The following is a 19,289-nucleotide window of genomic DNA, read 5'->3' on the forward strand; positions in this document are numbered from 1 at the left end:
TCCTTAAGCCCACTCCGAAATTACATCTTCAATCATCCTTATTTCTCCGATACTTCACCGAATCCTTTCGGAAAAATTTTCCGGGCTTGTCCTAAGCCTCGATACTTTAAAAATACTTTTCTAGACCCAAATTAGATTTTTCTCTAAATTTCTTAATCCTTTAAATGGCCTCAAAGTCTTAACCTAAGCTCAAATACTTTTGTACCTCACGAATACGTAATTTCATACGTTACGACAAATTAAAAAAACAATAATAAAAAAATTAAATAAAAAAATACGGGGGTCTACACTCTACCCCCCTTAAAGAAATTTCGTCCTCGAAATTTGTACCTGGTTAGCTGAAAAGGTGAGGGTGCTTCTCACGCATCTCTGCCTCAAGTTCCAAGTAACCTCCTCCTTTCCTTGGTGCGTCCATTGAACTTTCACCAACGGAACCTCGCGGTTCCTTAGCTGTATGGTACTTTGTGCTAAAATTTGTATAGGCTCCATCCTGTAGGTGGCATCACTTTGCAGTGGCAAGTTTCTCCGAGTAATGACTTGCTGGGTCTCCGGCGGACTCTTCTTAAGTTGAGACATGTGAAACACGTTGTGGATATGCTCTAGTTCTTGTGGCAAATCTATTTGATAAGCCATGTTCCCAATTCTTTGGATTATCGGAAAAGGCCCAATGTATCAGGGTGCCAACTTTTCTTTGACCCCGAACCGACTGATTCCCTTCTGAGGTTTCACCTTGATATAAACAAAGTCCCCTACTCCAAACTCTAGGGGTCTCCTACGCATGTCTGCATATGATTTCTGTCTACTCTGGGCTACTCTTAATTTCTCTTTAACCACTTGAATCTTTTCAGTGGTTTCCTGAACTAAGTCAGGTCCTAGTAAAGCCCGTTCTTGAGCATCAGCCCAACACGTAGGCGACTTGCATGGCTTTCCGTAAAGTGCTTCGAACGGTGCCATGCCTATGCTACTGTGATAACTGTTGTTATATGTAAACTCCGCGAGTGGCAAACAGTCATACCACTTCTCCCCGAAGTCCAATACACAAGCTCGTAGCATGTCCTCCAAAGTCTTGATGGTGCGCTCAGATTGTCCGTCAGTCTAAGGGTGGTATGCCGAACTCAAAATTATCTGTGTTCCAAGCTCTTCTTGAAGCTTCTTCCACAACCTCGATGTGAACCTTGAATCTTTGTCAGACACGATAGTCTTCGGCACTCCGTGTAACTTGATGATGGTGTCGATGTACAGTCCCTCAAAATACTCTACAGGTGAGTCCATCTTTACAGGTATAAAGTGGGCGGATTTGGTTAGTCGGTCGACTACCGCCCACACTCCATTGTGTCCTCATGATGAGCGTGGTAATCCGGTGACAAAGTCCATGGTGATGTCTTCCTACTTCCACACTGGTATAGGTAGTGGCTGAAGTAGTCCAGCTGGTAGTTGGTGTTCTGCTTTTACTTGCAAACATATTGCACATCGGGCGACGTAGTCGGCCACATCCTTCTTCATCCCTCGCCACCAAAATTGGCGTTTCAAGTCTTGGTACATCTTTCCTGCTCCCGGGTGCATAGTGAAGTAAGTACGGTGCGCTTCTTCAAGCACTACTATCTTCCTAATATGGTCGTTTTCAGGGACAACCATCCGGCCTTTAAATCTAACACAACCATCTTGGCCCACCGTCTACTCGTTGGTGACTTCTCCGGTGTAGATCTGTGCTCGGAGCATATGCGTATCTGGGTCGTTCCACTGGCTTTCTTCCACGAGTTGTAATAACTGTGGCTTCAGAGTCAAACTCGCAAGGTACCCCTGAGGGTTTCCCTTTTGGGGATACAAGCCAAACTCCTCTAGAGTTTTCAACGTCTCGTTTCATGACAAGAAGATGCAGGATAACGAACTTCTCGTCTTTCTGCTCAAGGCGTCAGCGACGACATTCACTTTTCCAGGATGGTAGAGAAAATTAAACTCGTAGTCCTTCAGATACTCCATCCATCTTCTCTGGCGTAGGTTCAAATCACGTTGAGTGTAGATGTACTTCTGGCTCTTGTGATCCGAGTAAACTTCAAATTGCGTGCCATAGAGATAACACCTCCAGATCTTCAATGCGAAAACGATAGCAGCTAGTTCCAAGTCGTGAGTCGGGTAGTTCCTCTCATGCGGCTTTAACTGTCTCGAGCCATAGGCCACAACTTGGCCATTTTGCATAAGCACATAGCCTAGTCTGTTCCCCGAGGCATCGGTGTACACTTGGTACGGGTCGACATTGTTCGGAAGAACTAGTACAGGTGCGGTAGTCAACCTCGTCTTAAGCTCCACAAAAGCGTTCTCACACTTGTCGTCCCACTCGAACTTTGTGCCTTTCCTTGTCATCTTGGTCAATGGTAGAGCGATCTTAGAGAAATCATGGATAATGCGGCGGTAGTAACCAGCCAGTCCAAGAAAACTGTGGATTTCGGTCACATTCTGTGGTTGTTCCCAATTAAGTATAGCTTCGACTTTGGAAGGGTCCACTGAAAGTCCAGCTGTAGAGATGACATGTCCAAGGAACTTTACTTCCGTGAGCCAGAAGTCGTACTTGGATTTCTTAGCGTAGAGTTGGTGATCCGATAGTGTTTGCAGAACTATGCGAAGATGATAAACGTGCTCCTCTTGTGTCTTGGAGTAGATGAGGATGTCGTCGATAAAGACAATCACGAACTGATCCAAGTAGAGTCGAAACACTCGGTTCATTAGATCCATGAATGCGGCTGGGGCGTTGGTCAGCCCAAAAGGCATGATAACAAACTCGAAGTGCCCATAGCGCGTTCGGAAAGCTGTATTCGGTATGTCCTCTTCACGCACTCGCAACTGGTGATACCCTGATCGAAGGTCGATCTTAGAGAAGAACATCGCTCCCGCAAGTTGGTCAAACAACTTGTCTATCCTTGGTAGTGGATACTTGTTCTTGATCGTTACTTGGTTCAATCGTCGATAATCTACGCATAAACGTAGAATTCCATCAGGCTTCTTAGCGAACAAGACAGAAGCTCCCCATGGCGACGAACTCTTTCGGATGAATCCCTTGCTTTCTAGATCCTCTAGTTGTAACTTCAGTTCGCTCATCTCGGCTGGTGCCATCCGATACGGTGATATCGAGATCGGCTCCATACCGGGAACTAGGTCAATACGAAATTCCACTTCACGATGCGGGGGTAATCTTGGTAGCTCCTCCGGGAATATGTCGGGGTACTCGTCTACAATCGGTACGTAGTAGTTGGTCTTCATGTTTGCCTTTTCCCCTGCAGCGATGATGCTGTAACAAGAAAGCGTTCTCCTCCCTCGAAAACAAGCCTTCAGTAGTGAACTAGGAGGTAAGAGGGGTTTTGCCACTTTTATTTCGAAGGTCTCGTTGCTTGGTGGAGTGATTCGTATGGCGCGTCGATCACAATCGATGAGTGCTTTGTACTTACTCAGCCAGTCCATCCCGAGAATTAGATCAAAGTCATACAATTCGATAGGATAGAGATCGGCTTGCAGCTTCCTACCAGCAATAACAACTTGGCACTTCCTATAGGCTTTGTCTACACCAGTGCCCACACCAAGCGGGGTATTAAAGGCGAAAACTCCGTCTAGTGGTGTTGGTTCTAGTCCTAGTGACTCAGCTAGCCATGTAGTGATGAATGAATGTGATGCACCAGTGTCAAGCAAAACTCTGGGTTCAGAGTTAGAGATGAGTATCGTACCAGCTAGTGCGGTGCCAGAGCCAGAAGCCTCAGTAGTCTCTCCACCGATGATTGCATACAGTTGTCTACGTCCTCCCTGGCTACGTCCTCCACGGTTTCTTCCTTGGTTTGCCTGGTTGACAGGTCGAGGTGCAGTAATCTGTTGATCGTACATCACTGCTAACGGCTGAGGTGGTCGGTACTGTTGCAGAGTAGGGTTCGGTGGTCGGTAGGGTGCTGGCGATATCTGAGTCGATAGTGACTGAGCTGGCCTCAGATTCTGGAATCCCGAGCCAGAAGACGCTCCTTGTGAGTTGTTAACAAACGGGCAGCGAACCTTGGTGTGTCTAGGTTGGCCACAAGCAAAACAAGTGTAGGGTGCAGGGCCCCGTCTTCCTGAAGATCCACTGCTACTGCTGGAACTGGCATATCCTTGGGAGTTTCCTCCTTGGAGCTTCCTTCGGTGCACCCAACGATTCTTCTGTGGGTGAGAGCTTCCCTGACCATCCCCACGTCTTGGGTATGCAGCTTCATCAGCCTCGATGGCGTAGGCGGCAGCTACGGACTCACTATAGCTCAAGGTAGTGTCCGAGCGTAACTCGAGTAGAATCGAGTCTTGGAGTCCCGCCATGAACCTCTGTTTCTTCATCTGATCGTCTTTGGCGATTGCTGGCACGTACTTAAGTAGTCGTGTGAAGGCCACAACATACTCGTGAGTGGTCTTGTTTCCTTGGGTCAGAGCAAAGAACTCACTGATCTTTTGTGCCTTCAGGACAGGTGGAAAGAACCGCTCTAGGAAGAGTTGCTCGAACTCTACCCAAGTTAGGTCAGCGACAGTCCGTAGGCTACGGACGGTATCCCACCAGTTGTCAGCCTCCCCGACAAGCTGGTGTACAGCTAGGGACACACGGTACTGCTCCGGTGTCCGTAAGATATCCAAGATCTTCAAGATTTGCCTCAACCAGTTTTCAGCCTCGCAGGCTTCACCGATTCTGTTGAACTGAGGTGGTTTAAGCTTGGTGAACTGCTCCAAGCATTGCGTCACCCTATATCTTTCAAGTTCCTCTGGGGTCTGTTCCGGGGCATTGCCTAGGACTTCGAATGCCCTTAGCACTGCTGCCATTCTAGGATCGGGTCGTGGCGGCATCGTAACAGGAGTCAAACTGAGACAGAACAAAAGACAATATGATTCACAAAGCTCACAACATGAGATCAATCATAAACTCTTCAATGTCCAGTTGAAGTCTACAAATCAAAGACTTTTCCATTTTCATGTGCCAAATGCACGATGTGGAATCTCCCTAATGAAGATCTCACAATATTATTTTGCAATAACACAAAACTACAATGATCGGGTTATACAACGAATGAATGACTCTCGAAAAGAAGCAAAGTAGATAGGGGGTCCATGCGAAGGGTTAGGGTAGCGCAAAGGAATCTAAATGAGAAGTGATGGTTTTGGGATAAGGCGTCACAGGTGATTTGAAACTTCTTTCCATAAATCCCTTTCTTTTGAAATCGAAACGATTTGCAAGACAATGAAAACTCAAAAGATTTTCCTCAATGATTTTTATTTTATTTTTTTTAATTTTTTTTTGGAAAGGAAAAACACTTTTACAAAACCAAGAAAAACTTTCACGAAAACGTTTTTGGGTTGTTGGGTTTTTAGCAAAAACGCTTTTACAAAAACAAATTTTTTTTTTCCTCGAAACTTGCTCTGATACCACTCTACTGTGACGACCCGAATGGGTATACCACAACGCCGTAATATTAAGCCAATAGGAGCTCGATACGTCGTAGACATACCGTAGACCTACCAACTTAATACTACAAGGCCTTTTGAAAATACCATTTTTTTAGAAAATAGGAGCCCAAGAAAAACTTTTAAGAAAGGACTTTAAATCAACAACCCAACATTCAAAATAGCAAGTCTGGAAATGCTTAAAAATAAAGTGGGCAAGTGCATTGTGGCGCCTTAGGGCTTACATCATAACCGAAATGAAAGGAAAGTTCAACAACAATAATAAAATAGAGGGGTGAGGCGCGCTCCCAGGTAGGCGGACCTCACAGAGTTCAACATGGAATTAAAAACGAGTAAATCGATGGAATACCAAAAGGGAAGAACTTCAAGCAACAGGAACAGCAAAACACGAACTCGGCCAATGACCCAATTCTAATCCAAATCGTCCGGAATGACCTCGTTGTAACCTGAAATGTAGGGGTGAGCATTTCGTCCTCGCTAGCCCAATAGGGGCCAGCCCAACCTTAGTTAGGTTTGAAAACTAATAGGTAAAACATAACCATTAGAATATAGATTTGCGCGCATTTGTAAAATCGAGTAAAACAAATGCAAACAAAAACAATCACAGTTGTTTCGTTTCAGGAAATCATATGCAGCATGCTTCACACAACTTTGAGCTCCGAGATACTTACCTGCCGGCTAAACTAAATAAATCGGTGACCGACCTGGTTCGTCATCCTTTGAGAACCGGCCAACTACTCTATAGTCTTTATGGCTACAAGTAGAGAAAGTGTCAATTTCCTGGCTCTGAGTCTCCTATGACTAGTTCACTGTCTGTACTCACCTTTCCTCAACAAACATAGGAGCACAGCCCCCTCCGGAGGTTCACGGTTATCGACACCGTGGGATCCCTAGGAATCTACGCGTCTAGGTCCCATTCACTTTCAGGTCACAAACACAAACATACAAAGGGTACAGTATCTCAACATGCAAGTCTAGCTCGGTTTTCGCAATCAACAATTATCAGTTCTGAAAACAAATGTATCACGAGGCATCGACTAATGAACTACCAAAAACATAGTTGCAGGCAATATAATATTATACTAGAGCATTCCACATATATAGAAAAGCCTCTAACAAGGAAGGGACAGCTCACCCTACCTAGAAAATGCTGGCATACTCCACACTCTGATGCTTTCCGCTTAAGCTTCCTTAACGATCGTGTTTCCTGAACCATTACTTAATTTGTAAGTAATTATCCAGGTAAACATCATGGTCAACTTTAAGTAACCGCGCACACCAATTCCTTTTTATTTCAATGAGGCCATTAATTATTTATTTCAACCTTTACCAATTTGGGAAACTAACTTCTTTCTTAAAAAGTAAAACGTCCTTATCACTCCGCAAAACTTTCGCCAATCCGAGCGACCAAAGTTGAGTCAATCCCCACGTTTTACAAGGTTGGTCAACCATGGTCAACTCTCGGAGTTGGCTTTTGACTTTTGACTTTGACTTCTGACTTTTGACCAAGTATTACTTTATTTACCATTATTTATTATTTATTAAAAATAAATAAGTAAATAATTCTTATTTATTAAAAATAAATAAATAAATAATTATAAATAAAGTTTTACTTTTATTTTTACCCATTTACTTCTCCTTTTTCACCTTTTCACTTTTACCATGACTTTTGCCTCCACACTTTCACTTTTACCTTTTACCTCCTTTTTACCGAATTTACCTTTTACCTTCACCTTCTCCACTTTTTACCACTTTACCACAGTAAAACCTCATTTAATCCAACTTTTACCATTTTCTTTATTTTCCTTTTCTTCCAAAAACAAACCCATTTCTTTTCTTCTTCCTTTTCTTTTTCTTTTGGCCAAAACTACACAACAATAATCACCAAATCTTCAACCACAAAATTCCAACACTATGAAAATTATGCTAATAAAATCCTACTAATTAAACCATCTTCAAATCTCTATTTTTCACAATTTTTCCAACAACAACAATAGCTCAACATAATCAAAATCAACCAAATAAATTCCAAAAATTCTAGGGTTTGTCCAAAACCCATTTCTTACCCTTTCTTCTTCAAAAATCACGTCCTATTCCTTCTCCTTGGCCTTCTTCACCTACAAATCCGTCCAACATCAACATCTCAACCAAAAAACTCAAAAACAAGGTTGCATGGATAGATCCTTACCAAAAATCCTTGCCAAACCCATAGCCTAGCTTCATGGTTTAAGGAGAAACCGGATTCATGCAAACAAAATCACAAATCCAAATCAAAAACTCGGATTTAGGAAGAAATAGATGTAGATCGGATGAATAGAGGCTAGATTAGGAGGGGTATTACCTTGATTTAAGCTTGGAAAGAAGAAATCACAAAAAGCCCCAATTTAGCTTCGGGTTCTAGGGTTTTTGGAGGGTTGGATGGCCAAATTTCTTGGTTTTGGTTGGAGAAATGGAAAGAGGGAAGGAAGAGAAGAAATCTGGAAATTTTGGTGAGGATTGGGATTCCGGCGACGGCGGCGATTTCCGGCAAGGAGGATGAGAGAGAGAGTGTCGGGTAGAGAGAGAGAGAGCTGAAGGAAAATGAGGGAAGTGGCTAGGGTTTGCGAGGGATGTGTTCCTTAAATACCTCTCCCAAATTTAATTGTGAAAAGTCGAATCTGCCCTCCTTTTGGGCCAATGGGCTTGGGCTGTTCCATTTTCATTTTTCACTTAATTTTCCTTAAGCCCACTCTGAAATTACATCTTCAATCATCCTTATTTCTCCGATACTTCACCGAATCCTTTCGGAAAAATTTTCCGGGCTTGTCCTAAGCCTCGATACTTTAAAAATACTTTTCTAGACCCAAATTGGATTTTTCTCTGAATTTCTTAATCCTTTAAATGGCCTCAAAGTCTTAACCTAAGCTCAAATACTTTTGTACCTCACGAATACGTAATTTCATACGTTACGACAAATTAAAAGAAACAATAATAATAAAATAAAATTAAAAAATATGGGGGTCTACATAGGCTCATCTTGTGGTAGACTTCAAACCACAATTGTTCGAACATGCGTGATTATGGATCCAATACATAAACATTCACGAACCACTTCGTGAAGAGCCCATCAACAAAAGGATCACCTTAAGATGATCATCTCATGACTATTGAGAATGAATCAAATAAGATAGTTATATTTCTCAATCTTTAATTTCCGTTTGTTTGTTCGACGCCCAAAGGCTGGGGTCAAGGATTTTGGTTTTTCTCTCTCAGTTGAAGGGTGCAACTGCATCATGGGCGGATCTAAGCCTGGTTAGATTGGGGAGGGCGGGTTGGGATCAATGGGTGGATGGGATGGTGGAGGTTGGTGTTGGGACGCATGATTCTGACCTCGTCTCTGTTCTTTGGTGCATTGATGGGTGGATCCACGACGGAGGTATTGGGCAAGCAGTAAAGGCACCTTGATTTGGTGATGGGTTGGAGGAGATCAGTGATCGTACAACAGCGGCGTGGTTGGGGTTTGTGATAGGGCTGGGTATTTAGCCAGAAAATCCTAAACCTGATCCAAATGGTCCGGGCCCTTTAAAAAATTTGACAGTTTTATAAGGCCCAGCCTGAAAACATTATCTAACGGGTCGGGCTCGGTCCTTAAAAGTAAAAAAAAAAAAAAAAGCCTAAAGGCCCGAACTCATGTATAGTTACTCATATTTGTTTAATTTTTTATTCTTCTCTCTTCCTCTTTTCTAGACTCTCTTCTTCTCTCCCTTCTTTCTCTTCAATTAGTCATTTTTTTTAGTTTTCTATTCTTCTCTCTTCTTCTTTCTGGACTCTTTCTTCTTGTCTCTCTTTTTCATCTTTCTTTTCCCGTCTCTTCTTGTTCCTCCCTCCCCTCTATTTTTTTTCCTCTCTCTTCTTATTCTTCTCCGCGAATGCCTCCATTGTCTCTTTTTCTTTTCTTTCCCTTCTCTCCCTAGTCCTCCTTCCCCATCAGATCAATTGTAGATAATGAATTAATGAGAGAATTCTCCTTTGTCTTTACTCATCCCCAAAATTTCTCTCTCTCTCTCTCTCTCTCTCTCTCTCTCTCTAGTTTTTCATTTTTTCTGTAGCTATGCCGATTGGAGGACGAATCTGAGTTGTGGCTTTGGAGGGCGGAGGAATGGGTTTGGAGCAAGATCAATATGAGAATAGATTTGTTGTTGTTGTTGTTTTTTTTTTTTTGCCTTTTGGGCCAAAAAAAAAACAGCTTGGGCACAACTCGGTCCTAAAACTGAAAAAAAAATTTATTTAGGCCCTGCCCCAAAATTCCGTTTCGAGCTCTATAAATTTTACACGGGCCGGCCCAATCCCAGCCCTAGTTTGTGATGGTGGGTGGCTACTTCTGTTGGTGGTCCGATAACGGCGGGGTTCCAACGATGGTGTGGATCCGACATCAAAGGTGTTGCGGCATGGGTGGCGGCGATATGGTGGTGATGATGCAGATGCGAGCTTGGGTTGAGGGATGGCATCAGCTCCTCTCCTGGGCTTTTGGACCTGGACATTGTATTTGGGCCCCATTGTGGGCTCTTGCTTGTAGTTTTTTCTGCTTGTTTGTTTTTGTTTTTGTTTTTTTGTTGTTTCCAATAAGTCCCTATCAGAGTATGGTTGACAATAGTGGGCTTCGTCCCGGTCTGCACAATCAGTGTGCCTTGCTTGGCTTAGTGAGATGTTTATCTGTCTTGAAATGAGAGCAACCTCCTAGTGGCAGGATGAAACATAGTGTCGCCAGATTAGATCTTGTGCGGCAGCATAGTAGAGTAGAAAAGCTGTACTTTTTGTTATGATGTTTCTCCTTAGTAGAGTTATCTTTCCGTTATGTCACAACTTTGTCAAAACAAATAGAGGAGCCAATCGTACACTCTTTGTTAACTAGTGATGTTAGAATACATTACCTATTGTAATATGAGGTTAAGGCTCTATTTATCCCTAACCCCCTCCCCAAATGGGTATATGATACTGTGGTTGATTAGACTAGTCAAAGAAATTTTACAAAGAAGAAACTTATGAATGAAAAACCCAACCCCAAATCAAACTAATAGATTGAATGGCAAACCCCAAATTTAATGTTTAACTTGTTTGGTGTTGGCAAATACATTTTCCACAAGGTAAAAATATAATCAAATAGGATACTCCCTAATGGGATAAGGTAAATTCTAGGGCTGGGCACGAGCCGGGTCCAACAATCATTTAACTGGGTCTGGGACCGACCTGTTTTTCATTGGGCCCGGACCCGGCCCGTTTTGACTCAAACAGGGACCGGTCCGTTTCATTTCGGGCAAGGCTTGCGGGCTTTCGGGCCCAAAACTTGTATTTTACCATTTCTATATCTACTTTGCTATACATCCAGATTTCATTCATATCAACCTGGTGAAGATTTGAATCAAAACACAATATCAAGATACAAAGTTCAAGCTGCAAATTCGAATATCCAGAATACATAATATCCAAATTCAAGTACTCATCAAGAACAATTAAAGCTACAATTTAAATACAAAGTGTCCAAATTTAAATACGAAGTCCAAATTCAAGTACAAATATGCAATGAAATAGAAAGTCCTAATTCAAATACAGCAACTTAGTAGCCATTCTTCTAGTCTTCAATCCAGCAGTTCACCAGCAATGCAGCCATCCATTAATTGGCTTCCATACTTGTCCCTACAACAACCATCATAAATCGATTTAGATAACAAAGAACCATTCAAGCTGCAGCTTTACTCAACTAGCACTACACACAACAAGGCAAATCAGCAAGCAAATAATAATGCACTACACACTAAAAAGATAATGCAGCAAATAAGCATAGAAGAACAACAAATGCATCAAGTAAGCAAAGCAGCAAAATGCAGCAAGCAAGCAAAAACTAATGCAGCAAGCAATTAATCAAATACCAGCAGCCATCTTCGATTTTTTGGCCCTACAAGCAGCCTTTTTTGCTAATTGTTCAGTAGCCTTCTCCTTCGCATATTCTGTAATTTCATTCAAAAACATTAAATTAATACTAAGCCCCATCAAAAAGTAAAAAACAATAGCATATTCGATTTATTAAACATGTAAACATTAAACGTACCATGTTCACACAACTCATAGAACTCCATCTCCTCAATTGTTGGAAAAAAAACTCAATATTTTGCACGTTTTCTGATTTGATCCAATTCTGCAAGCATATTAATGCTTCAACAGATTTAGGAGTTAGAGAACTCCTATACGGATCAATTACTCTATTCCCGGTGCTAAAACATGATTCGGAAGCAACGGTTGACACTTGAATAGCAAAAACATCCTTTGCTACTAGCTGGAGATTAGGATACTTGCACTACTACAAAAAACCATTTTAGGACGTTCGAAAAACGTCTTCAAAGACTTTAGATGACATGCAAAAAATACGTCATCTATCAAGGAGTCATTGTAAGTCACTTACGAGAAAGAACGTCCTCTAATGTTTATAAGGACTCCAGAAAAAGGTCCTCTAATCTAAAAAAAAAACGTCATCTAATATCTTTAAGGACACTAAAAAAGCGTCCTCTAATGTCTTTAAGGACATTAGAAGAGCGTCCTCTAATGTATATTAGGACACTTAAAAAGTGTCCTTAATCCAAGAAAAGGGTCATCTAATGTATATTAAGACGCTAAAAAAACGTCCTTATATCTATTATAGAACACACAAAAAAAATGTCCTTGAAACGAAAAGAAGACATTTACATACAAATAATTTTTACAATCCCAAAACAAACATCATTGTATCTATTACTTGTTACAATATACTTGACTACAATCACATTCTAGTAACTAATTCCTAGTTATACATTCTAATCTTATCTAATCCTAGATGACAATAGACATATATACAAATGTACAGATCTTTATCTAAAGAAAACAAATAGCACAACATTCATTAAGTAATGTACAGGGGAACGTCCCTCCACCTACAATAGGACTTCCATGATCAGATAGCACTGGAAGTCTAGAACCACCTAAATGTAGTTTATCTATAAAACTGAAAAAGTTACCAAAAAGATCAATTACAAAACTCAAATCATTGTACAAAAAGACAGTTTTAATAGTAGTTACCTAGAGGAGCATCATGAGGGTGGAACATGTATAAGACTGATGACGAAGAGGAAACACCTGAAGAAACTCAAGCTGCTGCTTAGCATGTCTTTTTAGTTTTTAATACTCATGAAGCTAAAATTGATGCGTAGAAGTACCTACATTACAATAGTTTCAGAAAATAAACAATATGACTAAAGCAGAAAATTCAGTCTTCAATCACAAGACCTATACCAGAAAATCAACAATATTGTTGTAGATAGTTGTCCAATCTTGTCAAGATTGCATAATATCAATTAACAGAGAAGAAATATATGCTTTACCACTCAATTCGACTAAGAAGAGAACTTATATTACTGCATTTTCTTTATGGGGTTGACAAAATCAAATTCCCACATATATATATATATAAATGAATTTGAATCACACATAGTTGGAGACAGTAAGCAAATTATTAGTGAAAGAGCTTACAAGATCAGTTGTTTGGAAACACAAGCAAAAGTTAGAACGTAATAAGTAGAGGGCATGGCACCAAAAACCTTCTAGCCTTTTTATAGAAAGTTCTCAATTGCATAAATACCATACCACGGTATTATTGATTCCATTTTCTAAGCTATAAACTTATTTGAAACTCAGCCCACATATCACCTATACCATAATAACTAAGACAGATTTTCTTAAGGCAAATCATGAATTGTGGCAGAGGCAAAAGAAAGAAGCAAAACAAAGTTCCATCTGGAACTATGTGATTTGCCTTTGTAGAGCAGTCATATTTCGAAATGTAATCTCTATGATCCCAAACTTAGGACATAAGCAAAAGTAATTACCGTGTATAATCCCGGTAGTTAATGTACTTTATTGGCCTTTTGATCTTTCGAATTCTTTTGCTAGTCCTCAACCTGATATCAAAAGTTTTACATTAGTGCAAGCGAGCAATATAACACTACTATTAATCGATTAAATTACAAAACGTACTACATAGCAGCATCTTAATCCAAAACTTAATAGATGCAACCACATATGGATGACCACATCAAAACACACAAGCATCTAAATCATGCAGAACCACGCAACATTCCTTACTTGTAGAGTAAACCAATAAGCCATAATCAAAATCTGTTGCTAGAAATGATGGAACTAAACCTATTGCTGTCAACATTGGCGCCACTCCTCTCAATAGGGCTTCAAGCTGCATAACATGACTTTTAAACCTCCTACACGCTATACCACTACATATATATATGGAATCAGAGTTGAAGAAATCAGAACTGAAACATTGCAACTTGATATTTTGAAAGGCAGTTAATATAAGAAACTGGTTGACTCTACAAGAGTCAAGTTTGAGAAGCAGTCAAATTCATAATACTGCCACAGCAAGACCAAATCTCGGTTAGTTCTTGAATCTTGATTATGTCCCAAGTATTCCTAATACTGCTTCTACTTGCGGGTTTATAGTTTATAATGCAAATTATTAGTTTTATACAATCTTTGATTTGTAAGTTACTAAAACACTTGGAAACACTTCTGATCTTCTAGCAGGAAAACTCATCATATTATCCACTTGCTCCACTCAACAACTCCACAAGATGGAGTTGGTACAGAACATATAAACTGAAAAATAAAAATGGTACAGAACAAAGTCGACCCCTAGCCAAACCAACATAAACTCAACCAGTGCATATTGAAGTATCCTTAACTAAAAAGAAACAAAGATATGGTTGTTGATTCATGTTAGTTCGATGAACTGTAACACAAAGGTAAAGGTAATATAAAATTGTTCCAACTTTACAGTGGAAATTTAACTTACCTTATCTCAACTTTCATTTTCTAAAGAATATTATTCACAGCAGCACAGACCCTACCAAGAAAAGGTGAAACCACCTGACATTGTAATATGGGGATCGCATGAAAGCAAAAAAAAAATCAAAGAAAAAGATACTGATATACAGATGAGCACACCTGTTAAATGATGATTTCTGCACTTTTAACAGTCTTGGTACTACGTCGCCTCTTGCTTGCTGAACCAGTTTTAGCATCAAGAATTTTGTTTTCCCCAACTGTCAATACAGGGAGACATCATTTCTTACTACAAAATATGGAGAGAACTCCTCCAGGAAATATAGACTAATTAAGGAAGGAAACAAAGATAAAAGGGGGAAAAAAAGGATGTGAAATACAAATGGTGTCGATTATGGAGATCCAAATTGTTATAAGAAAGGCTAACCTTCAAGTGTCCCATTTTTACTTGGCCTATGTAAAGAACGATATGATGGATAGCAAGCACACATAAAATTCATTATCTGAAAGCAAAACACGATTAAAAATCAGAAGCAGTACAGCAAAGTTGAATCATGAATATATACCTTGGCAATGACTCTAGGGACACACAATTCACATTGGCAACCTAAACAAAATATATATCTTGAATCATGAATGTAAGTTGAACTGGAAGCAAAGTAATAATTATGGGAAGACTAAATGCAATAATATTATCCAACAGAATGGTCAATTCCATACGTATTAGAAGCCATGCAGATCTTAAATAAAACTCTTGTATAATTAAGGGAGGAAACAAAGATAAAGAAAAAAAAGGGATCCGACCCAGCTGAGGGAGTAAAGTACTGAAATCTTTACCAGAAGTCTGAATGGCTCCTCAGCCATTTTTGCAGCTAGACCAAATACCAGACTTAGTACAAGACCGCAACAGAATTTGAGCACTAACCACAAGCTTCTCAGTAGCTTCACAAATCTTATCGACTTTGACCTCAAATAAACCTTTAATTCCAGTCAAGTTCTGCCAAAAAACAATCACAGTAAGGACATCCAACTTGAACATTTACAGTTTCAAAAATTCAGAGGTTAAGTTGGGTTTACATTCTTCGTGTGCATCATCAAGCCATTGCAGGTGTAGATCCCTGCGTCCTGAAGCTTCTAAACATCTCCGACATTGATTCCCTGAGAAATCACCGCACACAAATCTCATCGCTCCATTATAACTCCGATTTAGTCACTTCTGAAGCAATTTTAGCTTGAAATTTACTTCTAATCATAAAATTGTGAGCAAACAAACTCAATTCCGGCGAGGTCCACAAAAACTGAGAAAATCCATCAGGAATTTGAAAATTGATTGAAATCAATTACCAGTGCGTAATGATAAAAATGTAAAATCGAAATATGTAACGGAAATTGAACGGAAATGACATGTCAAACCTGTGATTCAATAAAGTCATTTCTTATAGAAAGATAAGTGACAACTCAACAAAATCGATTCTTAAACTCACAGATAGTAGGTTACTTGATAGTTGCACAATAAAACTAGTTAAAGATTACTATAACAAAATACTCGAAAATAATACAAATGTACATCGAGGAATAGAGAGAACAATACCTGGTTCTTGCATAAATATGAATTCTGGATGAGCTGGTGAGGAAGAAGTAATGGTTGTTTTGAAATACGAAAACACTTCATATGATAGACTCTGCAAAACAAAACAAAGCAACAAGAGTAAATAGTGCCTCTATGAGCAGAACAAACAAACTTCAATGCCAAACCAGAACAAACAAACGTTTCCATGGTCCACACGTCAAAAACAATATCAAGTCTCACACACTATAATCTAATTGGTGACAATGAACTGCAAGTTCCTCCCTACTTCATTAAGAACACAGCAAGTTGAAAATCAATTAGCAACCCCACAAATATTTCCAGTTACCAATCACAAAGCAGCTGGCTATAACTATAACCCAATTCCAGATTACCAATAGCAATCAAATATGAATCTAACCCAACAAATAAACACCCATACATATTCATAGAGATTTCAAGTCATTATCAAACCGTAACAATCAATACTCAAACCATCAACTGTAAAATCAAGAGAGAAAAAAACTGACATGCATCTGAACACGACTTGCACATTAACTTCCTTATCCTTGTGATTCGAATTCCAATCAACAGTACCATGCCGCATTTTGGGCCTAGGTGTGAGAAAAGGAGATGGGGATGCTGCCATCCTCGTCCCAACTTTCCTAGAATCAAGCGTCACTGACGTCATCTTTCAGTCCTTCCCAAAACGTAAAGGAGATGGGCATGATGGTACCTTTCAGAGTAGAGAACTCTATGAGCATACTGGAACCAGAGACAGCCTGAGCACCTCAGAACAGCAAAAGAAGACTATGCAAGGAAGAAAAGCTATAGATCGAAGTCAGTGATGCTCGATGGGTGATTAAGCATCAGAGCATATTGATAAAACTCGGTTTCTTTTTTCTTTTTTTCTTCTGCTCTGATACCTCAGTTTGAGTAAATGAACGGGGTGAATTCTAAAGTGAATTTGGCGAGCTTCCATGGTGGGAAATTGAAACATAGAGAGGGAAATTTTGGAGAACCCGGGAAAGTGAAAATTTAGGGTTTTCTCTTTCAATTTTGCTGCAAAGTGCCGTGATTTGGGAGACTGATATATATACTTCTACATTATTGTTCTCTATGTCTGGGTTTCTGCGAATCGAACTCGGGACCTTACCAAACTCAGAGGTAGGCGCCTTGGTTTACCATGCTCTCGGCTCTCCCCCGTGTTTTGGAAAAAAAACTAGAACGTCCTAAGCATGATGCAAGGACGCATTTTAAAAATGATGTCATTGTATCCAAAACCTACGTGTCCCTAATCTTGGTTTCTGTAGTAGTGTTGGAACCATTAAGCTTCCACCATAGTAAGATGCTAAATTCAGCTACTTTTGGTGGCTTTTCAAAAGGATCCAACAAATACCTATCTACCTCACTCTCCACGACAACTTCACAGCTGTTTTCAAGCGCCCTCTCGTAATCATCAAGCATTTCAGCCATTTTGCCTGTCATAATCTTTGCTGCAGAACTGGTAGTGACACTTCTACTGTTCACAGCCTTTCTTCCTCAATTTTTTTGACCATTTTGAGTAGCAGTCGATGATGCATACAAATATGTCAAAGACACCAACAACTCCTTCACTTCGGCATATTTTCTTTTCACACTTTCATTGTCAAATTGCAGGTATTTCACACAAATATGCTCAAGATTCCTAAGTTTATATCGAGGGTCCAAAACCAAGGCTACTAACAGCAGCTGATTCACATCATCTATGCTATCAAAATACTTCTGGAACTTTGTCCCCATCTTCAAAGCCATCTCAACCATAAGTTTCTCACCTTCACTTCCATCTTGCATTTCCGGCGTCCTAAATAATGCATTAATCTCTGCATTTACAACAACAATATCGTGAAATGCTCTATGTACAGTAGGCTTAGTAGCTGCACTAATCCGGAGTGTAACATAATAGAAAACTTTCAGAAACCCCACAAACAACTCAGCCCTCTCCCAATCTTCTTCTTTTGGAGGCCCTACCCTCTTCATCTGTTTTCTGCGCTTTGCCTCTTCAAGAACAGCTTCTTCTTCTAATAGTTCCTCATCCTCATCAAAGTAGTTTGTATATTTCACATCTTCTTCTTCTGCCAATCTGTCAAATGCCTTCTTTAACTGAATTGCAGTCTCTAACATCAAATATGTAGAGTTCCACCTTGTTGGAACATCAAGAATACACACCTTGGTGCATTCAGGCACTTCTCTTTCAACACACAACTTAAACACATCTAATCTAGAGGAAGAGCTCCTAACATATTTTACCGCATTCCTTATACTAGCTATTGCTCTATCTAGTATAGTCAAATCAGATTTCACAATCAAGTTTAAAATGTGTGCAAGACATCTAACATGCATATGCTTGCCTCCCAAAACAGGGGGTACAGCCCAATTGGCAATTTTTCTCCTCAAATAATCAATGGCAACCTTATTTGCCGATGCATTATCAACACTCACAGTCAACACTTTATCAATTTTCCATTGAACCAAACATGTTTCAAGCATTTTTCCTATGGTTATGCCTTGGTGATTGGAAATGACACAAAAGTTCAAAATTCTTTTGTGCATTTTCCACCCACTATCTATGAAATGGGCGGTCAACACCATGTAGTTCACATTTTGTACCGATGTCCATGTATCGGTAGTGAGACAGACCCTACGCTTGCTTAATTCCATTTTCAGCTCCTCTCTTTTTTTCATCATACAATTCTAAAAACTTTCTTACAATGGCACGTCTAGATGGGACTGTCCAATGAGGGATAGCTACTTCAGAAAAATGCATAAACCCAAGTTTCTCTATATGACTAAATGGCAGTTCAGCGACTACTATCATTTTACATGCAGCTAAAGTACATGCATCTTCAGTCCAAGTTCTAGACACTAGACTATGGGAAGCCATCCCATCGCTAGTCAAAACCTGCTGCCCCTCTACATCAGCCCTACCAGGGTATTGTTTGCAAACAATCTCAATATGCCTTCTTAATGTGCTAGTGCCACTAAAAGATGAATCTCCAGCAAGGTCAGTTTGACAATACCTGCACTTTGCTCTTACTTCACGTCCAACTTCTTGCTTCTTTCCATCCACAACCTCCACTATTGGCCTATCAAACTTCTCAAAGTGTTCCCAGACATTGGACCTGGTTGTGATCTTCAGTGGCTTGACCGCCTTCTTCTCAGCCCTCTTCCTCTTTCTTCTTAGTGTTCTTGGAGGACGAGCAGCTGTCGGAGCTGTAGGTGCAATCGGAGCATCAGGCACTCTCAGGTTTGGTTCTACTGGCGCTGTCGACGATGGTATAATAGCATTCCCATCAGTGGCCATACTACAACCAAAATAGGGAGGCGAATCAAATCATATTTTACCATTGCACACATAAAAGAAAGA

At 40.2% G+C, this 19,289-nt stretch overlaps 2 protein-coding genes and 1 long non-coding RNA gene across 3 annotated transcripts; all 3 read right to left on the reverse strand.

The window, feature by feature from the left end:
• Window positions 1-1,674: 1,674 nt before the first annotated feature.
• LOC112164134 lies at window positions 1,675-4,839 on the reverse strand. Its single transcript, XM_024300371.1, has 2 exons — window positions 1,890-4,839; window positions 1,675-1,838 (listed from the first exon to the last, which is right to left on the reverse strand). Exons 1-2 carry the CDS (start codon window positions 4,837-4,839, stop codon window positions 1,675-1,677), a joined length of 3,114 nt encoding a protein of 1,037 aa, XP_024156139.1.
• A 993-nt stretch (window positions 4,840-5,832) lies between these two features.
• Window positions 5,833-7,969, reverse strand: LOC112202085. Its single transcript, XR_002937117.2, has 5 exons — window positions 7,796-7,969; window positions 7,643-7,667; window positions 7,521-7,571; window positions 6,595-6,661; window positions 5,833-5,900 (listed from the first exon to the last, which is right to left on the reverse strand). It is a non-coding gene; the product is annotated as an uncharacterized LOC112202085 (long non-coding RNA).
• A 9,456-nt stretch (window positions 7,970-17,425) lies between these two features.
• On the reverse strand, window positions 17,426-18,412 carry LOC112164135 (zinc finger BED domain-containing protein RICESLEEPER 2-like). Its single transcript, XM_024300372.1, has one exon. It carries the CDS (start codon window positions 18,410-18,412, stop codon window positions 17,426-17,428), a length of 987 nt encoding a protein of 328 aa, XP_024156140.1.
• Between the last annotated feature and the right edge of the window lie 877 nt (window positions 18,413-19,289).

The sequence above is a fragment of the Rosa chinensis genome, chromosome 5 (genome assembly GCF_002994745.2).
Source record: "Rosa chinensis cultivar Old Blush chromosome 5, RchiOBHm-V2, whole genome shotgun sequence".
Lineage (NCBI taxonomy): Eukaryota > Viridiplantae > Streptophyta > Magnoliopsida > Rosales > Rosaceae > Rosa > Rosa chinensis.

What these genes read in the sequence shown, in the direction of transcription:
- LOC112164134 (XM_024300371.1), bottom strand. Translation starts at nt 4,839, where the DNA reads ATGCCGCCACGACCCGATCCTAGAATGGCAGCAGTGCTAAGGGCATTC. An exon ending in CTTGAGCAGAAAGACGAGAA is followed by an intron (nt 1,839 to 1,889) that starts GTTCGTTATCCT and finishes TGAAAACTCTAG; the next exon opens with AGGAGTTTGGCTTGTATCCC.
- LOC112164135 (XM_024300372.1), bottom strand. Translation starts at nt 18,412, where the DNA reads ATGCTTGAAACATGTTTGGTTCAATGGAAAATTGATAAAGTGTTGACT.